A 26,010-nucleotide genomic window follows, 5' to 3' on the forward strand; every position below is an offset into this window, starting at 1 on the left:
ATATGTCTATGCTTTTTTTTTGTACATTGTGATACTCAGGCACAAAATAGTTTACCGCTTCTGTTTTGCCAGGTGCAAAATCAATCCTCTTGGAACTGGGGATATAGTCGATGCCTGGCGTCGCAGACGGAGGGTCTGAAGGGCGGGTAGCACACCACACTGACGTAGGTGTGGACAAATCACTGCCGTGCCTGATGATTGGTATCTCAAGGAAGCCTAAGAAAAATTCATCTCATTGTTATAAAATATAGCAACTTTTGGAGGAACAACTGCTCACAGATTTTGCCAATTTTGCATTTCATAAATTCTGTTCTTTAAGCTGAATCTCATTCACAATAAGGATGAGAGAGATCCATCTCATTTACTTGTTCAATATTCAAACCAAAATAGCAATATAATTTTAAAATTCCATCATATTCTTTTAGAGATTAGTAGGAAGTTGAAAAGCAGGAACTCAAGGGTGGTAATCTCAGGATTGCTACCTGTGCTAGGTGCCAGTGAGGGTAGGAATAGGTTGCTTTCTGGAGGAGGAACAAGTGGCTGAGGAACTGGTGTAGGGGGCAGGGTTTCAGATTTCAGGATCATTGGGACCTCTTCTGGGGCAGGTGGGACTTGTACAAGAGAGACGGGTTACACTTGAACCACAGGGGGACCAATATCCTTTCAGGGAGGTTTGTTAGTGCTATTGGGGAGGCTTTAAACTAGATTTGCAGGGGGATGGGAACCAGAGTGCCAGAGCTGACAGTGTGGCTGGGGTGAAAATAGATGATATTGAAAGTTTAAGCAAATCCACTGATAGAAAGGTTGTGAGTGGTGGTAAAAATCTTCTGAGGTGTATATATTTCAATGCTAGGAGTATTGCAGGGAAGGCAGATGAGTTGAGGGCGTGGATTGACACGTGGAATTATGATGTTGTAGCAATTAGTGAAACTTGGCTACAGGAGGGGCAGGACTGGCAGCTTAATATTCCAGGGTTCCGATGTTTCAGATGTAATCAAGGCAGAGGAATGAAAGGTGGGGGAGTAGCATTGCTTGTTAGGGAAAATATTACAGCAGTGCTCAGGCAGGACAGATTAGAGGGCTTGTCTACTGAGTCCTTATGGGTGGAGCTGAGAAACAGGAAAGGTATGGCCACATTAGTGGGATTGTTTTACAGACCACCCAATAGTCAACGAGACTTGGAAGAGCAAATCTGCAGAGAGATAGCAGGCAACTGCAGGAAACATAAAGTTGTGGTGGTAGGGGATTTTAGTTTTCCATACATTGATTGGGACTCCCAAACTGTTAGGGGTCTAGATGGTTTAGAGTTTGTAAAATGTGTTCAGGAAAGTTTTCTAAATCAGTATATAGAGGGACCAACTAGAGGGCATGCAATATTGGATCTCCTGTTAGGAAACGAGTTGGGACAAGTGACAGAAGTCTGTGTAGGGGAGCACTTTGGTTCCAGTGATCATAACACCATTAGTTTCAATTTGATCATGGACAAGGATAGATCTGGTCCTAGGGTTGAGGTTTTGAACTGGAAGAAGGCCAAATTTGAAGTAATGAGAAAGGATCTAAAAAGCGTGGATTGGGACAGGTTGTTCTCTGGCAAAAATGTGATTGGTAGGCGGGAAGCCTTCAAAGGGGAAATTTTGAGAGTGCAGAGTTTGTATGTTCCTGTCAGGATTAAAGGCAAATTGAATAGGAATAAGGAACCTTGGTTCTCAAGGGATATTGCAACTCTGATAAAGAAGAAGAGGGAGTTGTATGAAATGTATAGGAAACAGGGGGTAAATCAGCTGCTTGAGGAGTATAAGAAGTGCAAGAAAATACTTAAGAAAGAAATCAGGAGGGCAAAAAGAAGACATGAGGTTGCCTTGGCAGTCAAAGTGAAGGATAATCCAAAGAGCTTTTACAAGTATATTAAGAGCAAAAGGACTGTAAGGGATAAAATTGGTCCTCTTGAAGATCAGAGTGGTCGGCTTTGTGCGGAACCAAAGGAAATGGGGGAGATCTTAAATAAGTTTTTTGCGTCTGTATTTACGAAGGAAGCTGGCATGAAATCTATGGAATTGAGGGAATCAAGTAGTGAGACCATGGAAACTGTACAGATTGAAAAGGAGGAGGTGCTTGCTGTCTTGAGGAAAATTAAAGTGGATAAATTCCCGGGGCCTGACAGAGTGTTCCCTCGGACCTTGAAGGAGACTAGTGTTGAAATTGCGGGGGCCCTGGCTGAAATATTTAAAATGTCGCTGTCTACGGGTGAAGTGTCGGAGGATTGGAGAGTGGCTCACGTTGTTCCGTTGTTTAAAAAAGGATCGAAAAGTAATCTGGGAAATTATAGGCCGGTGAGTTTAACATCAGTAGTAGGTAAGTTATTGGAGGGAGTACTAAGAGACAGAATCTACAAGCACTTGGATAGACAGGGGCTTATTAGGGAGAGTCAACATGGCTTTGTGCGTGGTAGGTCATGTTTGACCAATCTGTTGGAGTTTTTCAAGGAGGTTACCAGGAAAGTGGATGAAGGGAAGGCAGTGGATATTGTCTACATGGACTTCAGTAAGGCCTTTGACAAGGTCCCGCATGGGAGGTTAGTTAGGAAAATTCAGTCACTAGGTATACATGGAGAGGTGGTAAATTGGATTAGACATTGGCTCGATGGCAGAAGCCAGAGAGTGGTGGTAGAGAATTGCTTCTCTGAATGGAGGCCTGTGACTAGTGGTGTGCCACAGGGATCAGTGCTGGGTCCATTGTTATTTGTCATCTATATCAATGATCTGGATGATAATGTGGTAAATTGGATCAGCAAGTTTGCTGATGATACAAAGATTGGAGGTGTAGTAGACAGTGAGGAACGTTTTCAGAGCCTGCAAAGGGACTTGGACCAGCTGGAAAAATGGGCTGAAAAATGGCAGATGGAGTTTAATACTGACAAGTGTAAGGTATTGCACGTTGGAAGGATAAACCAACGTAGAACATACAGGGTTAATGGTAAGGCACTGAGGAGTGCAGTGGAACAGAGGGATCTGGGAATACAAATACAAAATTCCCTAAAAGTGTCGTCACAAGTAGATAGGGTCGTAAAGAGAGCTTTTGGTACATTGGCCTTTATTAATCGAAGTATTGAGTATAAGAGCTGGAATGTTATGATGAGGTTGTATAAGGCATTGGTGAGGCTGAATCTGGAGTATTGTGTTCAGTTTTGGTCACCAAATTACAGGAAGGATATTAATAAGGTTGAAAGAGTGCAGAGAAGGTTTACAAGGATGTTGCCGGGACTTGAGAAACTCAGTTACAGAGAAAGGTTGAATAGGTTAGGACTTTGTTCCCTGGAGCGTAGAAGAATGAGGGGAGATTTGATAGAGGTATATAAAATTATGATGGGTATAGATAGAGTGAATGCAAGCAGGCTTTTTCCACTGAGGCAAGGGGAGAAAAAAACCAGAGGACATGGGTTAAGGGTGAGGGGGGAAAAGTTTAAAGGGAACATTAGGGGGGGCTTCTTCACACAGAGAGTGGTGGGAGTATGGCATGAGCTGCCAGACGAGGTGGTAAATGCGGGTTCTTTTTTAACACTTAAGAATAAATTGGACAGATACATGGATGGGAGGTGTATGGAGGGATATGGTCTGCGTGCAGGTCAGTGGGACTTAGGCAGAAAATAGTTCGGCACAGCCAAGAAGGGCCAAAGGGCCTGTTTCTGTGCTGTAGTTTCTATGGTTCTATGGTTCTATTACCATTCTTCATATTACAATCAGAAAATACCAACTGATGACAACTGTGGGTAATTGTGTGCCTACCTGCATCTTCACTAACAGTAAAAGATGAGTTTCCAAGAAATACCAGAGAGGCATCATTGGGGCCATTTATTATTACTTTGGCAGCAGCAACTTTCCCAATCCGTGCATTGTCAGAGGCATCAGCCAAGATAATCTCAAAGTCCTCCTCCTCTTCATATTCACTGTCATCAATCAGCTTTACATCACATGTCGACATGCTTACACCAGGGCCAAAGACCACACGATTGTCATTTGTCATTCCTCTCGATTTGAAATCAGAACCGGACTCCAAGGCATATAGGCTGCTGCCCTTGGCTGTTTTAGGCAGAGTGTAGCAGATGGCAGAAACTATACTGCTGGTGTCTCCTGGAGAGGGACCACAGTTCAGTGAGATATACACACACTTTCCAAATCACATCTGGATCACACAAAACCAAAGCTAAAAGAAATTGTGCCTGCACTTCAATTTCTCTAATTCTCTGCATGTCGATGTTCCATTAGTCTCAGTCTCATTCAAGGCATTCCAGTTGGAACATGGAAATAATATCTGTAAATTAAGATTACTATTGCCTTGTGGAAGCAATAGCAAAGGATGCTTCTTATTACTGTGTTGTAAAACTCCTGGCATCTTTAAGCAGATAGGCAATTGAGTTTTCATCTTTTCTTGTCATTGTTTCAATTAGAGCATGGATTCACAACAAATGCCTTATAATACAATATCTGAAAATCAAACAGAGGGACTTGAACCTGAAGCATTGTATCTATTTCTTGTACCACAGATGCTGCCTAAATTCCCAGTACTTTCTGGATTATTTTACAAAGTAGTTTTGTGGATTGGAGTGTTCGAGCTACAACGAGTGTTTGGATAAACTTGAACTTCCTTTTCTGGACCGGAGGCTGAAGGGGCAACCAAATAGTATACAAAATTATGAGTGTCATGAATAGGGTAGATGGTCCAGGATGGAAATGTCATATACTAGGAAGCACAGCTTTAATGTGAAAGGGGAAAAGGATTATTCCTACCTTTATATATAAACAGGGAGAGAGTGGTAGTCTATTTAATATTTCAGTAGTATTTGATTATATATATTATTTGATTAAGCATTCTGGTTCATTTTAATATTATGGGTTATGTGTAAAAACAAGTAAATTGCACACACCATGACGTTACCATGTCGTACATGTGTGCCTTGCTTAAAGTAAACACCAAGTTAGACTCGTGCCTTTTCCTTTCAGTTAGAGTAATGTTGTGGAGTTACAAAGCATAACAGTGGTGACAAAGACATTTTAAGTGAACCTGAGATGGTTACCTACCTGTTGAAGTGCAGCCAAACGTTCCAGTTTTAAAAAAAGTGCTACGAGATGTTTGAGTAAAAAAAAAGCACGTTAAAAAACATAACAGTAGGTGCCTGGAATGTACAGTTTGAGGAGGTGGTAGAAGTGGATACTAAAGCAACATTTACAGATGTTTAAAGACACAGGAACAGGCAGGGATTTGAGGTGGACCATGTGGAGGCAGATGGATCAGTTTAACTTGGCAATACGGTGGGCTGGAGGCTCTGAAGCTGTGCAGTTATGCTATATGCTCCGTGTTTCTTTGCTCTAATTTAACTTTGAACAGCAGAAATATAAATAAGATACCAAAACATCTGAACACTATCGTAATTCAGCTCTTACTCAGCTTTCTCACATGACTTCATAATTATTCATCATTGAGCTGTTTCTATAACCCATGCTGTCACATGGAAATTATTTAGTAGCTAAATCACCTTGAAGGTTTTAAAGTGATACAACAAATATGCAGCAAAATAAAATGTAATCTAATTGACAATTAAATCCATAGGTCAAAATTTACATCATAACAAGAAAATTGGACACGGTTGGGGGAAGCGCCATAAAGAAAGTAGATAATAGCTAACACGTTATCTAGAGAATGTTATTATGAGGGAGATAGATTGCAAACCCACTTAAATATGTAAAACTTCACTCATATTTAAAACTGTCCTAACTGTTGACTGGTTCTTCAGATGAGTGACACTTAGGGCTAACTAAATAGAAGAGAATATCATAATCTGTTCTAAGAAGCTGCTTTATGTTTTGGTGCTAATCCTCAAGACTCAAAATTTGAAGGTCTCGCTCTTTATTTTGCTGATATCAGTATAAAACATTGAAATTAACAGAAAACACAGCCATTTCTGTAAATTTATTTATCTAAGTAAAATTTTAAGTTCAGGGATGGCATGGTAGCGAAGTGATTAGCACAACACTTTACAGTACAGCTGACCCCGGTTCAATTCCCACCACTGCCTGTAAGGAGTTCGTACATTCTCCCTGTGACCGCATGGATTTCATCCGGGTGCCCTGGTTTCCTTCCACAGTCCAAAGACATACAGGTTAGTAGGTTAATTGGTCATTGTAAATTGTCCTGTGATTAGGATTAAATCAGGGGATTGTAGGGCAGTGTGGCTCTGAGCACCAGAAAGACCTATTCCACACTGTATATCAATTAATTAATAAATAGATTGAAAACAATCCCATGCTTGGTCTATGATTCTCTCTGCACTTTGAAAGCTGAGTACAGAACACTTCCAATATTTTCCAGTGAAACCTCCAACACCTTTCAGCAGAGTGCAGAAATGAATTTAAAGATAAAATATGAGTCTACTAATCAACTTGCGGGACCAATGAGGCCAAGAACAAGATAACTAGTGTTGATTTGGTGACTGTCAGAATGCAACCAGTGGGAAGAGTAAATACATTTCCATTTTGCCTTAATCGTTACCCATGGATAAATAAAACAAACATTCTTTGAGGTAAGGATGTTGGTTTTGTTTGCTGCTCAGGTCTGAATGATTATCACTCCAAAACATCAGTTCATTTATTAATGCATCCTTGTAGAAGCTGCTTTATTTTAAACAATTTATTCTCATATGCTACCTGTTTGAACTTATTAAGGAAGTAAAATCTGGTACAATGTAACAGACTGACAGAAAAAGGGTTAAAGTTTACGTAGAGCAGAAAATTCAATTGGAACACAATAATCCTAAGGGCCCAAACTTCAACAATGTGTGTTACAAGGATAAATGTAGTTTTGGCTTCAAAATCCAAAAACATTTGTTGAAAATTCATTGTTAAATGGATTGCATAAATACAATGACAGCATCCATCACACCATTAAGAAAAGGGCCAAAATTCTCATGAACAATGCATCAAAAATTAAACTTCTTTTCAGTTAACATTCATAGATGAAAGAAAAAATAATATATACAAACCTTTCCTTTCGACTGGAGCAAACAAGAATCCAGCACTTTCATTAACTCGATAGAGCTTCTTGTCAAATTGAAGAGTAGGCTCATCCTCTGTATCATTGATATTCACTTTGGCTCTAGTAATCTTCCCAAGCAATGCATATGCAGGCATGCTCAACTCCACAATGAAGCTTTCAGTATTTTCAAACACCTGGTCATCGTTTATAACAATTGTACAAGCCTTTGTATCCTCTCTCTCATCAAATTGAACCTAACGAAAAGCCAAACATATGAAGAAAACTTAATATCTTAAATCCCAAAAGAAATTTTTGTTTCTTTTCAATACTCATGAAAAGTTACAGGAAGGATGTAAAGATATTAGGGTATACTATCAGCCATAATTGTTAACCCTGGCACGAGGCGCTCTTGAACCTCTATACTAGGTATGGCACTGAAACTGATCCCAATGAGTTATTATATATAAATCTCGCCATCTAAGGAATTTGGAAAGAAAATGAGGCGAATGGAAATCAGGGTGCATAAGGTTTGTTCTCTGACTGTGTTTATACCTGCATCCAGAAATCTGAGTGAGGATATACATTTTAGCAGCAGTTTAATTTATATGGAGCCCGTGACCACAAGAACCTGCAGAGTTGTAGACACATCTCAGCGCACTGTGAAACTAGCCTTCCCTCCATGGACTCTCTATACTTGTCACTGCCTCGGTAAAGCAGCAGAAAGACCCCACCAACATCAAAAAATCTCTCCTCTCCCCTCTGCCATCAGCCAAAAGATAAAAATGTCTGAATGCAAGTACCATCCGGCTCAAGTACAGCTTCTACCCTTCTGTTCTGAGACAATTCAATGTTCTCCAGTACAATAAGATGGACTCTAGACCACAATCTACCTTGCTATGACCTTGCAGCTTATCGTCAACCTGTACCACACTTTCTTAAAAGCTGTTACACTTTATTCTGCATTCGGTTATTGTTTTACATTTTATCTCATTGCACTGTAATGAATTGATCTGTAGGAACAGTATGCAAGACAAGTGCTTCACAGTACCACAGTTCATGTGACAACAATAAACCAATTGCATTTCTCATCAAAGTTGCTCCTAATTCCAAAGGATGTATGGGTTTCTATCAAAGGCAGCAGGTGAGGCTTAGGACAGCTTGATATATATAAGAGCAGATGCTTCCCCTTGCACATTTCAGTCTCCATATTTGAACTTTTCAATAACACTGGGAAAGAGGGCATATAAACCAGGGCACATCACCCAAACACCAACATCCATGTAGGTCATGTGCTATACCTGCCCAGCAACGAGTGGGGATGGTTCAGAGAGGCAGACAGACTGATGCAGAGCCAGATGCAACAAGACTCAGCCCAAGACCGGCCCGCTCACAGTAAGCCATGATTTTGGTATAGTGTGGTGGTGAAAAAAGAGAATGCAGATACGGAGTGAAGGGCAGGGGTGGGTCCCTTCATCAGCAGCTATCAGGGAGGTTCCAAGTTGGTCTGTGATTCCCTGCAGAGTGAAACATGGATTGTTGCTCCCTTTACTAATCCTGGTCACTCTATTCTCTTTATGTTAGCAAGGCTTTTCCCTGTTGAAGTACAGGTATACTTCATTCTGTTCCTTCCTTCAAATCTTACTTCTGCACAATTTTTGCTGAAAATGCATATGGGCAAGCTGACTGTAGAGTTAGGTGAAATCAACTGCACTGAAATTATACAACCAATCCAACAACTGCTACTTAATGTTATCACCTACCATAAAAATTGTAGTCCACCTAACCACCTCTCCAGGTCAAAGCAATCCAGAATAGGATATCATTAAAAGATGGTGCTGCTGTTTGGTACTCTTATTTTTGTGTTTCTCAGTTGGTAAAACAGTTGCTGAAAAAAAATCAAATCGTGTTCCTCTAATCCAGTCAAATCCCAAGTTACCTGGGGCATTTGCTCCTGAAAAATGACACTAGGTTGAACCCATCTACTTTGAGGGTTAAAGGTTATGGAAAATAGTTCAGGGATTTTCTATCAAGATTTGATAACTATTTCATGATATAAAGATATTTAAATACAAAATATTTGAGTTAAAGGCCAAATTACAACTTTTATTTACAACAGTTGCTGACTGTTGAACTGGTTACCACGGAAACATCTCCAGGTGGAAAGATCTGAGCAGCCAAACACAAACGGGTAGGGGAACAGCAACCTCCATCTATCTACGAGGAAAATGTTAGAATCCAGGTGGTCTGTCGCCACACAGTATGAAGTTCTGCTAATCCCAGTAATGCTCACACTCGCTGTCCCAGCCCCATGCCAAACATCTCAGCACTGAGCAGTCTCACCGCTCATCTTAGCCGACTCAACGCCAGCCCCCTTCACGCTGAGCATCGCTGCAGGTGTACCAGCAGTGGGCAAAGGTTCGCTCCAGGATCCTGGCATGGCAGCACACAGGAGCACAGAACATCAGAAGCTTGGGCTTGTCCCAGTCCCAAGCACTACAACACTTCCGATGATCGATCTCTGCATTCATGATGATACAATGACCCCTTCAGTGTAGTTTCCATTTCCACTTTCACCTCTGACAACACACCCTGAGCAATAACAGAGGTAGCAGAAAACACGAAGCAGGGTACAGTTGAGACACTGGTCATATTGTACAAGGCATGGGAGCCACAGTAATACAGTGGTTAACGTGACACTATTACGCCTCAGGATGTTCTGAATTTCAGACTTCAATTACGGCAATGCTCTGTAAGGGGTCTCTGTATGTCCTCCTGTAGGTGTGGGTTTTCTCTGGGTTCTCCAGTTTCCCCCCCACAGCCCAAACATGTATGGCGTAGGCTAATTGGTCATTGTAAATGGTTCTGCAATTAAGTTAGGGTTAATTGGGTCTGTCAGGGATTGCTGGGGCAGGGGCAGCGTGGCCCAAACTAGCCCATGTTGGATCTATCAAACAATAAAAATGATTATTTGGATCCACATAACTGTGGGTTCAGCTGTGCTTTAATGTGGTTAACATGAGCAAACTAAGCAGGATACTTCCTGAAGCTGCCAAAAAGAGGATGCATCAGAAACTCTACGGGAGTGTTCGATCAGCAGCCACTCCAGCAATAGTGAACCATCAAGTCCAGAACGAGGGGTCACAGTTTAAGGATAAAGAGGAAGCCCTTTAGGACCGAGATGAGGAAAAACTTCTTCACACAGAGAGTGGTAAATCTGTGGAATTCTCTGCCACAGGAAACAAGTTGAGGCCAGTTCATTGGCTATATTTAAGAGGGAGTTAGATATGGCCCTTGTGGCTAAAGGGATCAGGGGGTATGGAGGGAAGGCAGGTACAGGGTTCTGAGTTGGATGATTAGCCATGATCATACTGAATGGCAGTGCAGGCTCGAAGGGCCGAATGGCCTACTCCTGCACCTATTTTCTATGTTTCTAGGAGGTTCACAAGGATGATTCTGGGAATGAAGAGGTTAACATATAAGGACCGCTTGGCAGCTTTGGACCTGTCCTCACTGGAATGTAGAAGAATGTGTGGGCATCTCATTGATAACTACCGAATGTTGAAGGGACCAGATAGAGTGGATGTGGAGAGGATGTTTCCTCTGGTGGTAGTAACCAAAACCAGAGTGCACAGCCTCAAAACTGAAGGGTGACCTTTTAGAACAGAGGTAAGGAGGAATTTCTTTAGCCAGAGAATAGTGAATCTGTGGAATGCTCTGCCACAGACTGCGGTGGAGTCCAAGTCTGTGGGTATACTTAAGGCAGAAGTTGATATGCTCCTGATCGGTCAAGGCATTAAAAGATATGACGAGAAGGCAGGTGTATGGGGTTGAGTGGGATCCAGGATCAGCCATGATGGAATGGCAGAGCAGACTCGATGGGCTGAATGGCCTAATTCTGCTCTTATGTCTTATGGTCTTGTCTTTGTGACCTTCACATCCACGGCATGTGCATTTCTGGCTCCCATCCATCGCTATTAGAAGGAAAGGCTAAGGTTTCAGTAAAAAACACACCTTTTGAAACACTTAAAGCAATGGGTTTGGTCATGTAACCATCAGATATTATTTAATTCCTAATTCCACTCTCAGTCACATCAATCCTGCACATACCTGACCCGCATACTCCACATAATCCTGCTGGCCCAGCTTTGAGCCAGCTCCCGAAGTAGAGGTTGCTGATCCTTGCTCAGTACGACAGAGTACAATGGCATACTGATTGAGGTTACCAGTCCTCTTCACTGTGATGCTCGCAGAGCCTGCCTTTTCACTCACATTGTAGCTGCAAACACAAATAAGCTGATATCAGACTTCCTTTCATAGCTCTGTCTGTTTTACAAGGCCAAGTTGCTAGCTCAATGCTCAACCCAGTACAGATGCAAAGTGGGTGAGGAGCCGGCTGGATTCAAAACTGGGACCACTTGCCCAGAGTTCCGGTGTGGATGCCACTACACCGCCAGCTGCCTAACAACACTCCTTGGAACAGACCAAAACTGAGAATAGGAAATCCTATAATGGAGAGATTATCAATGTGGATATTTAAGGGGTTTATACATTGATCACAGATAGGGTTCCTCAGTTTTGGCAAAAGTGAAATCCCAGCAAATGAAACAACATGACAAGCTGGCCAAAATGGAGAGGTATGAACATATTTTGTTGGGTTTATGCCCAAGTGCAGTGAATATCATAAAATAGGGTCATTCAGAAAGTGAACAAAACTGTCTCAACTAGTTAAAGTAGCAGAGAAAAATTAGGAAGGATGAATAAAATGCATGTGTTTCACCCTAGCTCACACGCTCATGTTTTTTCTATATTAAGAACATAAGAAATAGGAGCAGGAGGAGGCCATCTGGCCCGTCGAGCCTGCACCACCATTCAATAAGATCATGGCTGATCTGACCATGGGCTCATCTCCACCTACTTGCCGTATCTTCAATACATTTACTGAGGTAGCCTCAACTGCTTTGCATTGCATTGTCCTGCTGCCGCAGAGACAATAGATTTCATGACATATGCCGGTGGATATCAAAATGAATATTTTTGTCTCCCTCGGACCTGCATGCCATATGGGTGTAATTACATGCTCTTTACAATTTGCTTCATGGCCTGGTGTGACAATTGATCTGCACAAGACCGTAAGAACCTGCAGTTATGGACACAGCTCAATGCATCACGAGAAACAGCCTTTCCTCCAGATCCCTGTGTACACTTTTTGCTACCTCGTAAAAGCAACCAACAGTAGCAAAGTCTCCTCTCACATCAAATATTCTCTCTTCACCACTCTTCCATCATGCAGAAGATACAAAAACCTGTAAACACACATCAACAGGCTCAATGACTGTTTCTATCCTGTTGTTGAAAGAGTTCAATGGATCTCTTGTACTTTAAAGATGAATTCTTGCCCTCACGATCCAGCTCCTCCTGTCTTTGCAACTTATTCTGTACCTGCACTACACTTTCTCTGTAACCGTAACATGATATTCTGCATTCTGCTATTGTTTTCTTCCCTTGTACTACCTCAAAGTAACTGTCTTGAAATAATTTGTACAGTTGGTTTGCAAAACTAAGATTTTCACTCTAAGTATGTGACAATAATAAACCAATGCCAAAAACAAAATTGAGTTTTGTGAGTGTCACATTCCTGTATTAGACCACATGGCTTAGGAGCAGAATTAGGCCATTTGGCCCATTAAGTCTGCTCCACCATTCCATCATGGCTGGTTTATTATCCTTCCAATCCACATTCCCCCGACTTCCCCCAAAACCTTTGATGCCCTGACTAATCAAGAACCTATCAACCTCTGTTTTAAATATTCTTGATGAATTGGGCTTCACAGCTGTATGTGGTAATGAATTCCATAAATTCACTACTCTGTCTAAAGAAATTCCTCATAATCCCTGTTCTAAATGGACATCCCTCTATTCTGAGGCTGTGCCCTCTTATTCTCTACCTGCACTTCACTTTCTCTGTAACTGTAACATGATATTCTGCATTCTGCCATTGACTCCCACAATCGAGGAAACATCCCCTCCACATACATTCAGTCTAGGGCTTTCAATATCCGATGGGTTTTAAGAGATTCCACACCAACCCCCCGCCCCCCCCACCATTCTTCTAAACCTCTGAGTACAGGCCCAAAGCATCAAATTTCATTTATTAACCTTTTTCATTCCTGGGATCATTTTCCTGAATCTCCTCTGGATCATCTCCAATGTCAGCACATTTTTTTTTAAGATAAAGGACCCAAAACTGTTCATAATACTCCAAGTGCAGTCTGATAAAACCTCAGAATTACATACTTGCTTTTGTCTTCTACTCCTCTCAAAATGAATGCTAACTTCCTTACCACTGACTCAAACTAACATTTCGGGAATCTTCCATGAGGACTCCCAAGTCCCTTTGCACCCTGATGATTTTTTAAAATTTTCTCCCTGTTTAACAAATAGTCCACATCCTTCTTCCTTCTGCCAAACTGCACGTCCCTGCACTCTATTCCATCTACCAGTTCTTTGCTCATTCCCCCAATCTGTACAAGTTCTACTGCAGACACCTTGCTTCCTCGACACTACCTGCTCCTCCACCTATCTTCATATCGCTTGCAAACTTGGCCACACAGCCATCAATTCCTTCATCCAAATCATTGATATACTGTATAACATAAAAGGAAGAAAACTCAACACCAACCACTGTGGCACAACACTGGTCACCAGCAGCCAACCAGAAAATACCCCTTTTACTCCCAATTTTGGTCTCCTGCTGCTCAACCAATCTTCTATCCATGCTAGTATCTTTCCTGGAATACCATAGGCTTGCTAAGCTGCTTTATGTGTGGCACCTTGTCAAAGGCCTTCAGAAAATCCAAACAAACAACGTCCACTGACTCTCCTTTGTCTATCTATCCTGCTTGATATTTCCTCAAAGAATTCCAACACATTTGTCAGGCAAGATTTCCCTTTAGAAAACCATGCAGACCTTGTCCTATTTTATCACGTACCTCCAAGTACCCTGAAATCTCATCCTTAATAATAAACTCCAGCATCTTCCCAAACACTGAGATCTGGCGAACTGAAATCATGCCTCCACAATCTCTTCAGCCACTTCTTTGAGAATCAATCTGCTCCAGGTGACTTATCTACCTTCAGATATTGCCCATCTGATCTGCCTTGCCTGCCTGAATCTCAGTCACTCTGACTCCCTACCCTCCTGAACTCTCTATAGGCGGAGTGATCACTCCCTGAAGTTTGTTACCAGCAAAGGTCTTGGTTTTGTACACAAACCACACCCATTCCTGGTGCCTCTTGCCCACCTTCCCATCTCTAGCACCTCCCCTGCTACCTCATTGGGTACAAAGATCTTGCCTGAATTATGAGTAGCATCCTGCATGATTATATTCAGTTTTCCTGCCACTACTACCAAGATTCCAATTCTCTACTCGCTGTAGGTCAATGTCAATTGAGAGGCAGGAAATGGATTGGCATTAGAAATTTCATTCTTGGCACTCAAGTCCATAATCTGCTCAAAGAACATTGATAATTATTTTGAGGTAGTAGGAGCAAGGTCTGTGCCAGTGAATGGAAGGTTATGGGCTGCCTGTGGCCTCTTAAGCCTCACTCCAACCTTCTTGGTCTCTTCAGGTGCTGCAGTGTCCAATTCACTGTCCAAAGTAACATCAGCTAGCTTTGCATAATTAAACAGCCTTACTTGGGGAAAGAGGGCAAGATCATTTAATCAACATATCAACCTGAAGCACAGCAAAACAAAATTATCTCAGCAAATTTCTTGATATTACCATTTGTGCATTGGCTAGAAAATGCATTTGTTGTATATTTAGATAAGAGCCTTCAGTTGTTCCAAAGCATTTTGTCATTCATGTAACAATGCCAGAGTTTCTGTGATAATATTCAAAGGCAACAGAATTAAGACAGCAACACCTTAGAGATTCCTACCTGGTGTGCTCAAAGCTGATGAGTGACCACTGGATGTGGAACACATTATCGCTGACAATGTTGGGCTTGCTATCTTTCACCAAAAACTTGAATGCATCCATTGTCTTCTGAATCTTATCTTCACTTAGAACATAGCTGATCAAACCCAAGTTAATATCCTCTGGATGGATAGATAGATAGGTACTTTATTAATCCCAGAAGAAAACAGTGTCACAGTAGCATTACAAGTGCACAGATATACAAATATTAGAAGAGAAGAAAACTTTTTTTAAAAGTTACCTTAAAAATAAAATGTACAAGATTTACAAGTCAACATTTACAAGATTGCCAAGGCCACACTGATAAGATGCTAGTGTAAGAATTACCATAATATTATACAGTAATGGGTGAACATTCACACCATCCACATAAGAAGTGATAGTAGTATTGAACAGGGTAGTCCACGATAGCAGGGTGTGGTAAACAGAGCCAAACAGAGTTTAAAACAGTCTAACAGAAGGGAGTCATCACTTCCCCAGCTATAGGTTGACATGTTGAGGGTAAGAATGACATCATATAGAAGGAAGAAGAGGAAAAGAATGTTATATGTAAAGTAATCAGAACTTAAACTCTTGTTCTCTACAAACAGAAAATTAATGAAGAATGTTAAGTACAGATAAGTACATGTTTGACACAGCATCGTGGGCCAAAGGGCTTGTATTGTGCTGTAGGTTTTCTATGTTTCTATGTTGTTGCACTTGTAGAATAATTTTTCGAGCATTATCTTGTTGAAGGGTTTTCAGCAGCTCTTTCCTGTGCTCCCCTGTAGAACACCACTTGGTACACCTCCTCTTCTTACCCACCTGTCATTTCTCACTGGGTCCCTTTCTCCTTCCCTTTATCCTATGGCCCACTCTCCTCTCCTATCAGATTCTTCCTTCTCTAATCCTTGACCTTTCACACCCACCAAGCTTCACTTATCTTCCAGCTAGCCTCCTTCCCCTCCCCCCCCCACCATTTTAGTCTGGCATCTTCCCCCTTCCTTCTCATTCCTAAGTGTCTTGGCCTGAAACATTGATTATTTATTTCCATAGATGCTATCTGATCTGCTGAGTTCCTCCAGCATTCTTTGTGTGATGCTTTGGTACACAACAGTACCAGAAACTTACTCAGATACCAGAAACTCCACGGGTATGTTCCTGAGTCACCCGCCTCAAATGTGAGTTGCAAAAGAGAATTTATAAATGTTCAGGGCAGAGGTATTTGCAGTATCTCTGCCCTGTGCTGCAGTATCTGTTGTGTTAAACACATCAAAAAAGTGTGAGAAATATCATATTCTTTTGATTATCCACTCCAACCCAATAACTGTTTTTTCCAATAAGATGCCAGGCCCTTCGGTTTTGCTCCTTGCATGTCATTTACAATTAATGACTGTATTCCATCCACCCTGAACTTTGAAGAGAGAAGTCGGCTTAAGAGCAGGTTAGTATGTTGGTCAACAGAAAGGGAATACAGAGGGATGTTGGACTCTGTCAACCAAGACCCTCTTGTCGGGCTTCTTCCACATCATAGATTGGAAGGAGCTTTACTGGCATCAAGTGTTGAGCACCAAGCTGAAACACCAATGAAGCAAACAGTAGGTGAGTTAGACTAGATACAAATGCTAGATAATCATAAAAATGACAAATATAGTGCTGGTAAAATATTATTTACATAAAGAGTTGGAATGTTGAATTCTCTGATGTAAATCTTTAGAACAGAGAGCTTAACTTTTTTTTAAAGTGAGAATTGAATCTTTATTTTGCAAAGCTGTTGTTAGTGGTACAATGGATTTCAAAAGGGGTAGTTGCGATTAATTGATTATATTGAATTTCCTAGAGACAAATAGACTAGGTAACTTTGTAGATGTAAGATGTAAGAATTTTCAAAAGACTTTTGACAAGCTAGATCTTAGCAACACTTGCAAAAAGAAAACAGGGAACAGGTAAGTTTTCTTAGTCTGGTATCAGGCTGAGAGAGGTGGGATGGAGGTGATGGTGGAAGATTTCTTCCTGGGCACTGGAGTAAGGCAGCTCTGGCTGACAATACACTAACTACATCTGGCTGAACAAGAAGAAAAACGACATTTAAGGTACAACAACGAACTCTACCCAGTCATTGGTAATATCCTCTGTGTTCATTACCCACAAGAAATAGGAAAATTCTCTCCTGTACACTCTGATGGAAAGACTACTATACACAATTAATATTGTCTGTTGCATCGGGGCGTTTCATCTCAAACAGCTACGGCTGCATGCAAGCATCAGAAGTAGTCTACAAGAGCTCACCCTGTGTGAATGTCATTAGAGGAACTCCAGGACGTAGCTTGTTCTCCAGCTGTCCATGGCTCGGTTTGGAGGTAATCTCATAAACCAGTTGATTGTCTTCAGTGTCAGGATCAATAGTCAACAGTTCCCTCTTGGTGATCAGATTCATAGCCTGATTGGGAAATATTGACATTTTACACAGAATTGTGATATGTGAAAGAACATTTTTAATAGAATCATGCAAATACTGCTACAAATACAGTTTTTAATGTAGGTACAGATTAAAATCAAAAAAATAGAAATGAGCTTTAATCTTCCAGAAAAAAATGCTTACGAGAGATTATTGACCCAAATATCTGGTTTCTCTCCAGAAGTGTGGCACCATCTGCTGTATTTTCTGTTTGTGCATCAATCTTTTGCTGAATTCTATATGTGGGCATATTCACAAACGAGCTGCTCCCAAGTGGGCAGGTACCCGTAACTTAAATGTGCTGCGATGGGAGACTCTTCCTATGGTTACCAAAGCAGGTCAGAGGCTAGGAATCCTGAGTCGAGAAATTCCCCAAAGACAGTCACTCACGCCACCACGGATACACGGCAACAAGGCTTTGTTACAATCTGTAAGATGTGCTGCAGCAACTCACCAAGACTGGTCTGAGCACCTTCCAAACCTATTCTCTACCAACCAGAAAGACAAGGGTAGCAAAAAATGGAAACATCACCATCTAGAAATTGTCCTCCCAGCCACACACGATCCTGAATTGGAAACATATTGTCGTTCCTTCAATGTTGATGGGTACTCCCTCCCTAACATCACTGCGGCTGTCCCCACACCTCAGTACAAAAGGGCAGTTTACCACCGCCTTCTCAATGGACAATTAAGGACACAGTTAAATGCTGGGTCAGTCAGCAAAGCCCATATCCCTTGAATATTAAAACAACTATTGACAATAGCAAATATAAGGTGCTACAGTTGTACTTCTGCTTCACAGCATCCATAAATTGGGTTCAATCCCAGGTGGAATTTGCTCATTCGCCCCATGATCAGGTGGATTTCCCACAAGTATTCCAGTCTCCTCCAGCAAACCTAAAGTAATGTCGGCTGGTGAACCAATTGACTGCTCATGGTTGGTGAATCGGGTCATACGAGAGAGGGAAGTGAGTAGAGGAGAGGGTCTGATGGGAATGCAAATGGGACCCAGAATGGAGCCAATGGGCCAAATAGTCTTCTACAATAAGAGATTTTCAAGCACCCAGGCAGGGAAGCCTGCTGGCTGAACCCACTCCAGGTCAACCAGCCCATTAAACTGAATGGGACCGATCAGGAACCAGGAGAAGACAAGCTGTCTCATTTGAGTTAATTATGTTAATTTAAGTAACTATGCAGAACTGTGCAAAAGTTTTAGGCACATATATACAGCTAGGGTCTCCAAGACGTTTGCACAGTACTGTATTTGTCAACGTAGAGCAGAAAGTGAATTTGTAAATCTGGCGGGAGCAAAGGATGGTGGGAATGGTGAGGGTGGAGCACAGCGGGAGAGTTGTGGGACAGATGGCGGAGAAGTGCTGGAGCAGGGGTGGTACAGGTGAAGACACACCCAGCCCTGAGATACCAGGCAAGGTCATTTGATTCCAAACAATTGGTTTATTGATCATTACAGAATGTCTCTCTGGTGCTTCCCACGCCCTCCCTCTCCCTTGCCAATTATTCCCCTCTCCCTGCCCCTTTCCCACTCCGTCTGCAATGAAGACCCAGAATCAGGTTTATTGTCAATCACATATGCCATGAACTTTTTTTTTGTGGCTGCAGTATAGTGTAATAAATACTAGAGTGCTGTGTCTGTGTGCATCAATGTGCTTTGACTCTGTAAACATTTACGTTTAAAAACTGAATTCAGTACGGTTTTTTTAAATACTGCAATAGGTTCAGAGTCATTCTAAGATTTTGTGCCGTTAGCAGTTATAAGCTGGAGAGGCCCTCTGTGTCCCTGACAACAGCCAGTTCTGGAAGGTGGTCTCTCAGTGCAAGACCATGGTCACAGGCACACCAGAGAGATCAGTATGTCCAGGCACTAGTGATCTGAGAGCAGCAGGTGATCTCTTGCAAACAGCTTGCAATTATAGCTGCAATTTCCTTGATGCCCTTACCAGCCCCAACTCTGAAAAAAGGTTTGCAGGATGTCATATCGAAAAACAAAATGATGTTGAATATGGTGGATGTAATGGAGCAGCTCTGGGAAAATTCCTGATGGAGAGCAAAGGCATGTAATTTCTATTCTTCCTGCCAAGTATCTCAGAAATGTATGTATAGTTTTACGATGATTGTATGCATGTCTAATACAAAATACTTAACCAAATTAGAATTATATAACACCAGCAAAATTATCTGGCTATTCAGAAATCTCCATATTTCGACACCCAGCTCACCAGGTGGTAGTTCCTGACGGCTCCCTTTAACAAAACATGGCCTCAGTTCCTGAGAGCCCTCTGACAGACCAGGGCCTAGTTCATAGGCTGTCTTTAAAAATCACCAGGGACCTAGTTCTCATGCTCTCCTTGAATGTATTCCCTTTAAACTTATCAGCTGTGAAACATTTAGAAAAAGTGAATTTAAAAAATGTGTTGGTGTATAAACAAAAATAACATCCAAAAGCCCATAAAAAGCTGCTGGGTTGGCACCAAAGACCTGAGCATTCTGGATTATTCAAATATTGAAGCAAGACTGTTCCAAAATAAATTTATACATTAAAAAATTACCTGGTGAAGGAATTTAAAGAGGACACTTATTTTTCAGATCTTTTTTTGGTGGTCAGAAGGCTTTCAATTTGACAAGGCCTCCCCTAAGGTAGGAATTCTGTCCATTATGCATGGTGATGGCCATCAGATATATACATTGCAACTACACAGGTATTTATTCCCTCAAATGACTACTCTGAATGCACAACATTCCATATTTAGTTTAAAAACAGAAAATACTGGATCAACACTCAGTTGGGTAGGCAGCATCTGTGAAAAGAGAAATAGTGTTAAGACCTAAAATGTTATTTTCATTTCTCTTTCTGCTGACTTGTTTTGTGTTTCCAGCATTTTCTATCTATTTTACCAGATCTCTGACATCTGCAATTTCTTTCCGATTTTCACTCCATACTTAGGAAGTTCAAGCAAATTAATCTTGAAACAAGTTTTATTGCGAAAGATAATGCAATCAAAATTTAATTGTATTGTTTTAAGTATTTGTGCACATATTAAAAGGGTTATCCTGCCATTAAAAATCTCTATCAAAACTCGAATCTATGTTAATCTTGATTTCAAACATAAATTGATGCAGTTCCTGCAGCTATCCCACTCAGGTTGCTTGTTACTAATGCTATTGCTATTCAGAAAACAGCCCAATACAATGCCTTTGTTTTCCTGGTGGAGTTTACTATGCTAGTCCCATTTACAGCTTTGTACTTATTCACTTGAAATTACACATTGGCTCAAATGCAGTTATCAAAACTTATTTGATAATAACACAAAATGTAGTGCCCTGTAAATCAAAATGTACGCTTTCTGTGCATTTTCAATGAACTCACAAGTTAAGTACATGTCTGCAGTAGATCAGAGCCCTGGGTTTATTTGACATGACAGATGAATTAACAAACTGAAGAATTGTTAACACTAAAACATACTGTTTATGATAACTTCGCACCTTGACTCCAAGTTAAGCAATGTTTCTATGTTGAAATTCTTATCCTAGGTTTCAAATCCCTTCATGGCCTTAGCTCTTCTGTTACATCCTTATCCATCAAACTCTCCAAAATGTCAGCACTCCTTCAATTCTGGTCTCCTAAGAATCCCTGATTTTATTTGCTCTGACTTCTGTGAACAGTCTCCATCTGCTGAAATTCCCTCCAGATCTCTACTTTTCCACATTCCCCTTCTGAAAGCCCAAATATTTGGCTATTTGGTTATCTTCTCTTATATTTATAATGTACTTGGCATTAAGTTTCATTTAATAATGTTTAAGTGAAACACCTTGGTATATTTTTCTGCTGTGGATACTATTTAAATGCAAGTTATTATTGCTTTAGTTATACTAATTTTTTAAGACAAACCTGGAATACCTCAATAATGTTAAAGCTTATTTTCAGCTCACGTGACCTGCGGTAACTCAGAGAAAATGGAAAATTATAGCCAGCATACAATCACAAGTTAGAATCTGACAGAAACAAAATAATGGTATTTATTTGGATATTAGATTAGATTATGAGAAGACTTAGTCCTCTTTTATTGTCATTTAGAAATGTATACATGCATTAAGAAATGATACAATGTTTCTCCAGAGTGATATCACAGAAAACAGGACAAACCAAAGACTAACACTGACAGAACCACATAATTATAACATATAGTTACAGCAGTGCAAAGCAATACCATAATTTGATGAAGAACAAACCATGGCACGGTAAATAAAGTCTCAAAAGTCCACGAGTCCCTGATAGCAGGTGGCAAAAGGGAGATACTCCCTGCCATAAACCTCCAGGCACTGTCAACCTGCCGATGCCTTGGAAGCAGCCAACCACAGCCGACACTGAGTCTATCCATCTGAAAACTTTGAGTTTTCATCCAGACTCTCCGATACAGCCTCCCGAGCGCTATCCTCTGTCGAGTGCCTTCGACCTCGCCCTGGCCGCTGAAACAAGCAAAGCCGAAAATTTCAGGGCCTTCTGCTCCGGAGATTCCGGTTACCACACAGTAGCAGCGGCAGCGAGGCAGGCATTTCAGAAGTTTTCCAGATGTTCCTCCGTGCTCTCACGTCTGTCTCCATCAAATCAGAATTGTGCACAGTCCCCTACTTGACAGATAACAGACATCACCACTGAAGTGGCTATGCGTGCTGCCATCTTCTCCTCCTCCTTTGGAATATATATGTATTATAACATTTGGATATCGAGTAAGAAGGTTGGAGAAGAAAGTCGACTGCCTAAATTTCTGATAGCACCTTTCTGACCAAGCTTCATTAAAAACAGTCACTACGGATACAGACAGTGTAATATCTCAACGTTCTTGCTTTCTTGACCACATGCAAATTCACACTGCCACCACGAGGTGGCACCAGAACAACTTTTTAGCTCCTTGCCTCAGATTTACCAGATGTTTAGACTTGTAAGCAAATTCTCTCCTCTCAAAAACTTTAGGTCAGTTGCTAATGAATTAAGAATTTCTCTTCTTTCTTCCTCTCCCAGCATGGTTCCCTTTTTAATAAAAATGTCCAAATTAAAATTCTGTCACATTTTATTTTTATCTGGACACAGTCGTCCAGATATTGCTGAGTAGGGCTTACATTGGCGCTTTACATCAGCCTTCATCTTTCACCCAAATCTCCCCCCACTAGACCTAGAAAACGAATCTCAGTACCCAGCATGGTGCTGGAGTGAGATGCAGCAATAATATATTTAAATAAATAAGAGGCATTTGGATAGGTACATGATGGGAAAGGTTTACAGGAACATGGGTCAAATGCAGGGAGATGAGATGACCATAGATGGGTATTTTGATCAGCACAGAGTAGTTGGGCGGAAGGGCATGCGCCCATGTTGTAAGACTCTATAATGTAATTCGGTAATTACCAAACAGGACAGGCAACAGACCACTGGGATCACCACACAGATGGCAAAGCCCTGCCTTCTGCATAGACAGAATCACAGGAAACCATTTTAAAAGAAACTAATAAAAACTTTGTCAACCTTAAAATTAAAAATAGAAAACATTAATTACAATTCTTTAAAATGATTAAATAACTAAAAACATAAAAATAAAAAAAAATGAATAAACAGCCTGCAAAACACTGTGCATGAGCCCAGCAGGATAATACAATAGAGAATTCACTGACAGGTTTAGGACTTATGCACTCAAAGAAATGCCAATCATACAGAGATACCCAAGATGGAATAGGTAATATTTAAATCATTTAATATTGTTACCAGACAGTATATTTAAATACTTATTTATTTAAATAATTTATAAATAACTTTTATCCACAACAACCAAGGACATTAAAGTGCACCTTCCTGTCTCATTTTACTGCCAATTAAAGGGAGCCTCTTGGAACAAATTCAAGAAGAGTACTAGGACCCCAAACCGTAATAGGGCTCTTCAATTATTACAACCTACCTGTTCCCTTGGACTGCACATCCCACCACTGCGCTTACAATACTCCTCTCCTGAAGCCAAAGCTCTAACCGTGCAACAAGCTCTGATGCCCAGGCACATTCCCACCCAAAAGAAATCACCCTGCATCCCTTCAAACCTAACTGGCCCTTCTCCCTCCAAACTACCCCCAAGCCCCTGGATTTACCTTCTTTTCTGTTGTGCAGTGGCTGCCAGGTCCAGGCACCAACAAACTTTGCAGCCAAACCTGACATTGGGACACCTGCAACAAACCTTTGTAATGGAGTAGGTATTTCCAGGACAACAAGGGGAAATCAGGTTTAGGGTAAGCAGTATAAAGTTTAGAGATGAGCTGAAGGAGAATTCTTCCTCCCAGAAGGTGGTTGGAATCTGGAATGCACTGCTGGACAGTTGCTGGAGTCAGATGTTCTCACAACGTTTATAAGTATCAAGATGAACACTTGAATCACTGGATAGAGCAGGTATGGACTAGATGTTGGTAAATAGGATTAATGCAGAGAGTAGCTGGTGATAGCTATGGACAAGATGGGCTGAAGGGCCTGTTTCTGTGCTGTATAAGTGACAAGGTAGCTTCACCACAGCATAAAAAGAAAATGCTATTCAACAGAGACAAGTGTTTGCAGATGCTGGAATCTGGAGCAACACAAAGCACTCGCAGATTGGGTGGCATCTAAGGAGGGAAATGGACAGTTGACATTTAAGATCCAGAGCTTTCATTTGGCCTAATTTCATCATCTTTCCACTCTTGATGAAGGTTTTCAACCCAAATGTCAATTCCTCACTTCCCTCCATAGATGATTGACCCACCAAGCGTTTTATGCCTTACCTCCACTCCTCAATTACTCTTATATTGCATCACTAATTCTATCAATTAATTGTTTCAATACTGCTTCAAACTAACACAAATTTCATAACTTGCAATGGAAGGCTCGGCTTTTAATTTGTTGCCTCACTGGTGCTTTGAATCCTTACACAGCTGCTGGAAATACAGGAAATGGAATTACTTTATTGTCCATGAGCTCCAGCCATTGTAGTCCCAGGTTGGTAACAATTCTTGGAGTCCCATCATCCACAGGTAGAATATCAATCTTGAACCTCTGGTGAGCAGCTGTCACAATCTAACAGCGAGTAATAAAAAAAATATGTATGCAGTTAGTGTAATACCTATGGTACAATCACAAGAATGCCACAAATCCAGTTAAGATAAACACATACAGTTCGACCTCCCCACCACTTCCACTGATCTATTTCTCTTAAGCTCTCAGACCATTTATCCAATGTCAAAGGCCAATTTTACTCCAATGTGATTTGCTCACCGGAAGCCTGGAATGTGCATCACATGAACATTGATGCAGGAATCCTTTTCAATGGAGGATTATGGCTGTGTAGGAGGGAAGGGTTCAATTAATCATGAAGTAGGTTTATTTGGTCAGCACAACATCATGGGCCAAAGGGCCTACAGTGTGTTGTACTGTTCAGTGTTTCTGACCATAGCAAAATGACAGGTTGATTGGATGGTCCTGGACTCCTGCCGATTCCCATTTAGACAGACTCAGCAGGTATTGAAGTTTACGCAAGCACTCTCACACCATACATTTTACACACGCCTCTCCCATGGTCTTAAAACTTCCACCTTCCTTGAGCCAACAGCAGCAGCGCGAAATGCTTAAAAAGCTGACAACAGCAAAAGTACTCATTATTCTCTGGTCCACAGAATCCTGTTAACACAATTATCTCTGACAAGGACTGACCTCCTTTCCTGCGTCTTCAACGATGAAAAAAGGATTGGTCCCATCAGACACAGTGAAAGAAAAGCGATCTTTGAGAGAGTTACTGCCATCATGATTGTAGCTGATGTGGTTCTGATAAACATCATCCATCGTAAAGGTGTTCGTCTGACGATAGTGGTAGCCATTATTGGTCCGTTCAATTGTCCCATGGCGGGGCGGTTGCACAATGGTAAAGGTTAAAGACTCAGCCTGGGATGTCAGACCAGATTTCATAGCAGTAAGCAGACATTCAGATAAGCTCACATGTAGTCACTCAAAGTATTACCTTAGCGTTAATACAAAGGGTATTTACAGTGTTGTTGCCCGAATAGTGAGTCTAGTGGCTCCAAAACCCTACAGCCCACTTCATATATGATTACACTTGCCAAAAAAAAACTCACTAGCCCATCCATCGAGGTGTTCTCAAACCAGTGACTTTAAGGACTCAATCTCATTACCTCATGTTCTCATTATTTATTGCTAATTATTTATATTTGCATTTGCACAGTTTGCTGTCTTCCGCACTCTGGTTGATCTTTCATTGAACAGAGAAACTTGAAATCTACAGCAAATTACAGGCCCTTCAGTCCACAATGTTGTGCCGACCATGTAACCTACTCTAGAAACTGCCCAGAATTTCCCTACTGCATAGCCCTCTATTTTTCTAAGCTCCATGTACCTATCTAAGAGTCTCTTAAAAGACCCTATTGTACCCGCCCCCTACCATCTTTGCTGGCATTCCATGCACCCTGTGTGGAAAAAAAAACTTACCTCTGACATCCCCCCCAGACCTACTTCCAAGCATGTTAAAACTA

The 26,010-nt window shown here is 41.2% G+C and overlaps 1 protein-coding gene across 3 annotated transcripts in view; it reads right to left on the reverse strand.

Annotated features, from left to right (window-relative positions):
• fras1 (Fraser extracellular matrix complex subunit 1) overlaps window positions 1-26,010 on the reverse strand; it is a 564,498-nt gene that overhangs the window by 64,444 nt on the left and 474,044 nt on the right. For all 3 annotated transcript variants that reach the window (XM_072253146.1, XM_072253145.1, XM_072253147.1), the window contains 8 exons: window positions 25,178-25,405; window positions 24,431-24,544; window positions 17,274-17,424; window positions 14,968-15,127; window positions 11,134-11,302; window positions 7,034-7,280; window positions 3,783-4,127; window positions 56-216 (listed from right to left, as the gene is read on the reverse strand). In XM_072253146.1, coding sequence (XP_072109247.1) covers window positions 56-216; window positions 3,783-4,127; window positions 7,034-7,280; window positions 11,134-11,302; window positions 14,968-15,127; window positions 17,274-17,424; window positions 24,431-24,544; window positions 25,178-25,405 — 1,575 coding nt within the window. The remainder of the gene's footprint in view (window positions 1-55; window positions 217-3,782; window positions 4,128-7,033; window positions 7,281-11,133; window positions 11,303-14,967; window positions 15,128-17,273; window positions 17,425-24,430; window positions 24,545-25,177; window positions 25,406-26,010) is intronic.

The sequence above is a fragment of the Mobula birostris genome, chromosome 3, assembly GCF_030028105.1.
Source record: "Mobula birostris isolate sMobBir1 chromosome 3, sMobBir1.hap1, whole genome shotgun sequence".
Taxonomy (NCBI): Eukaryota; Metazoa; Chordata; class Chondrichthyes; order Myliobatiformes; family Myliobatidae; genus Mobula; species Mobula birostris.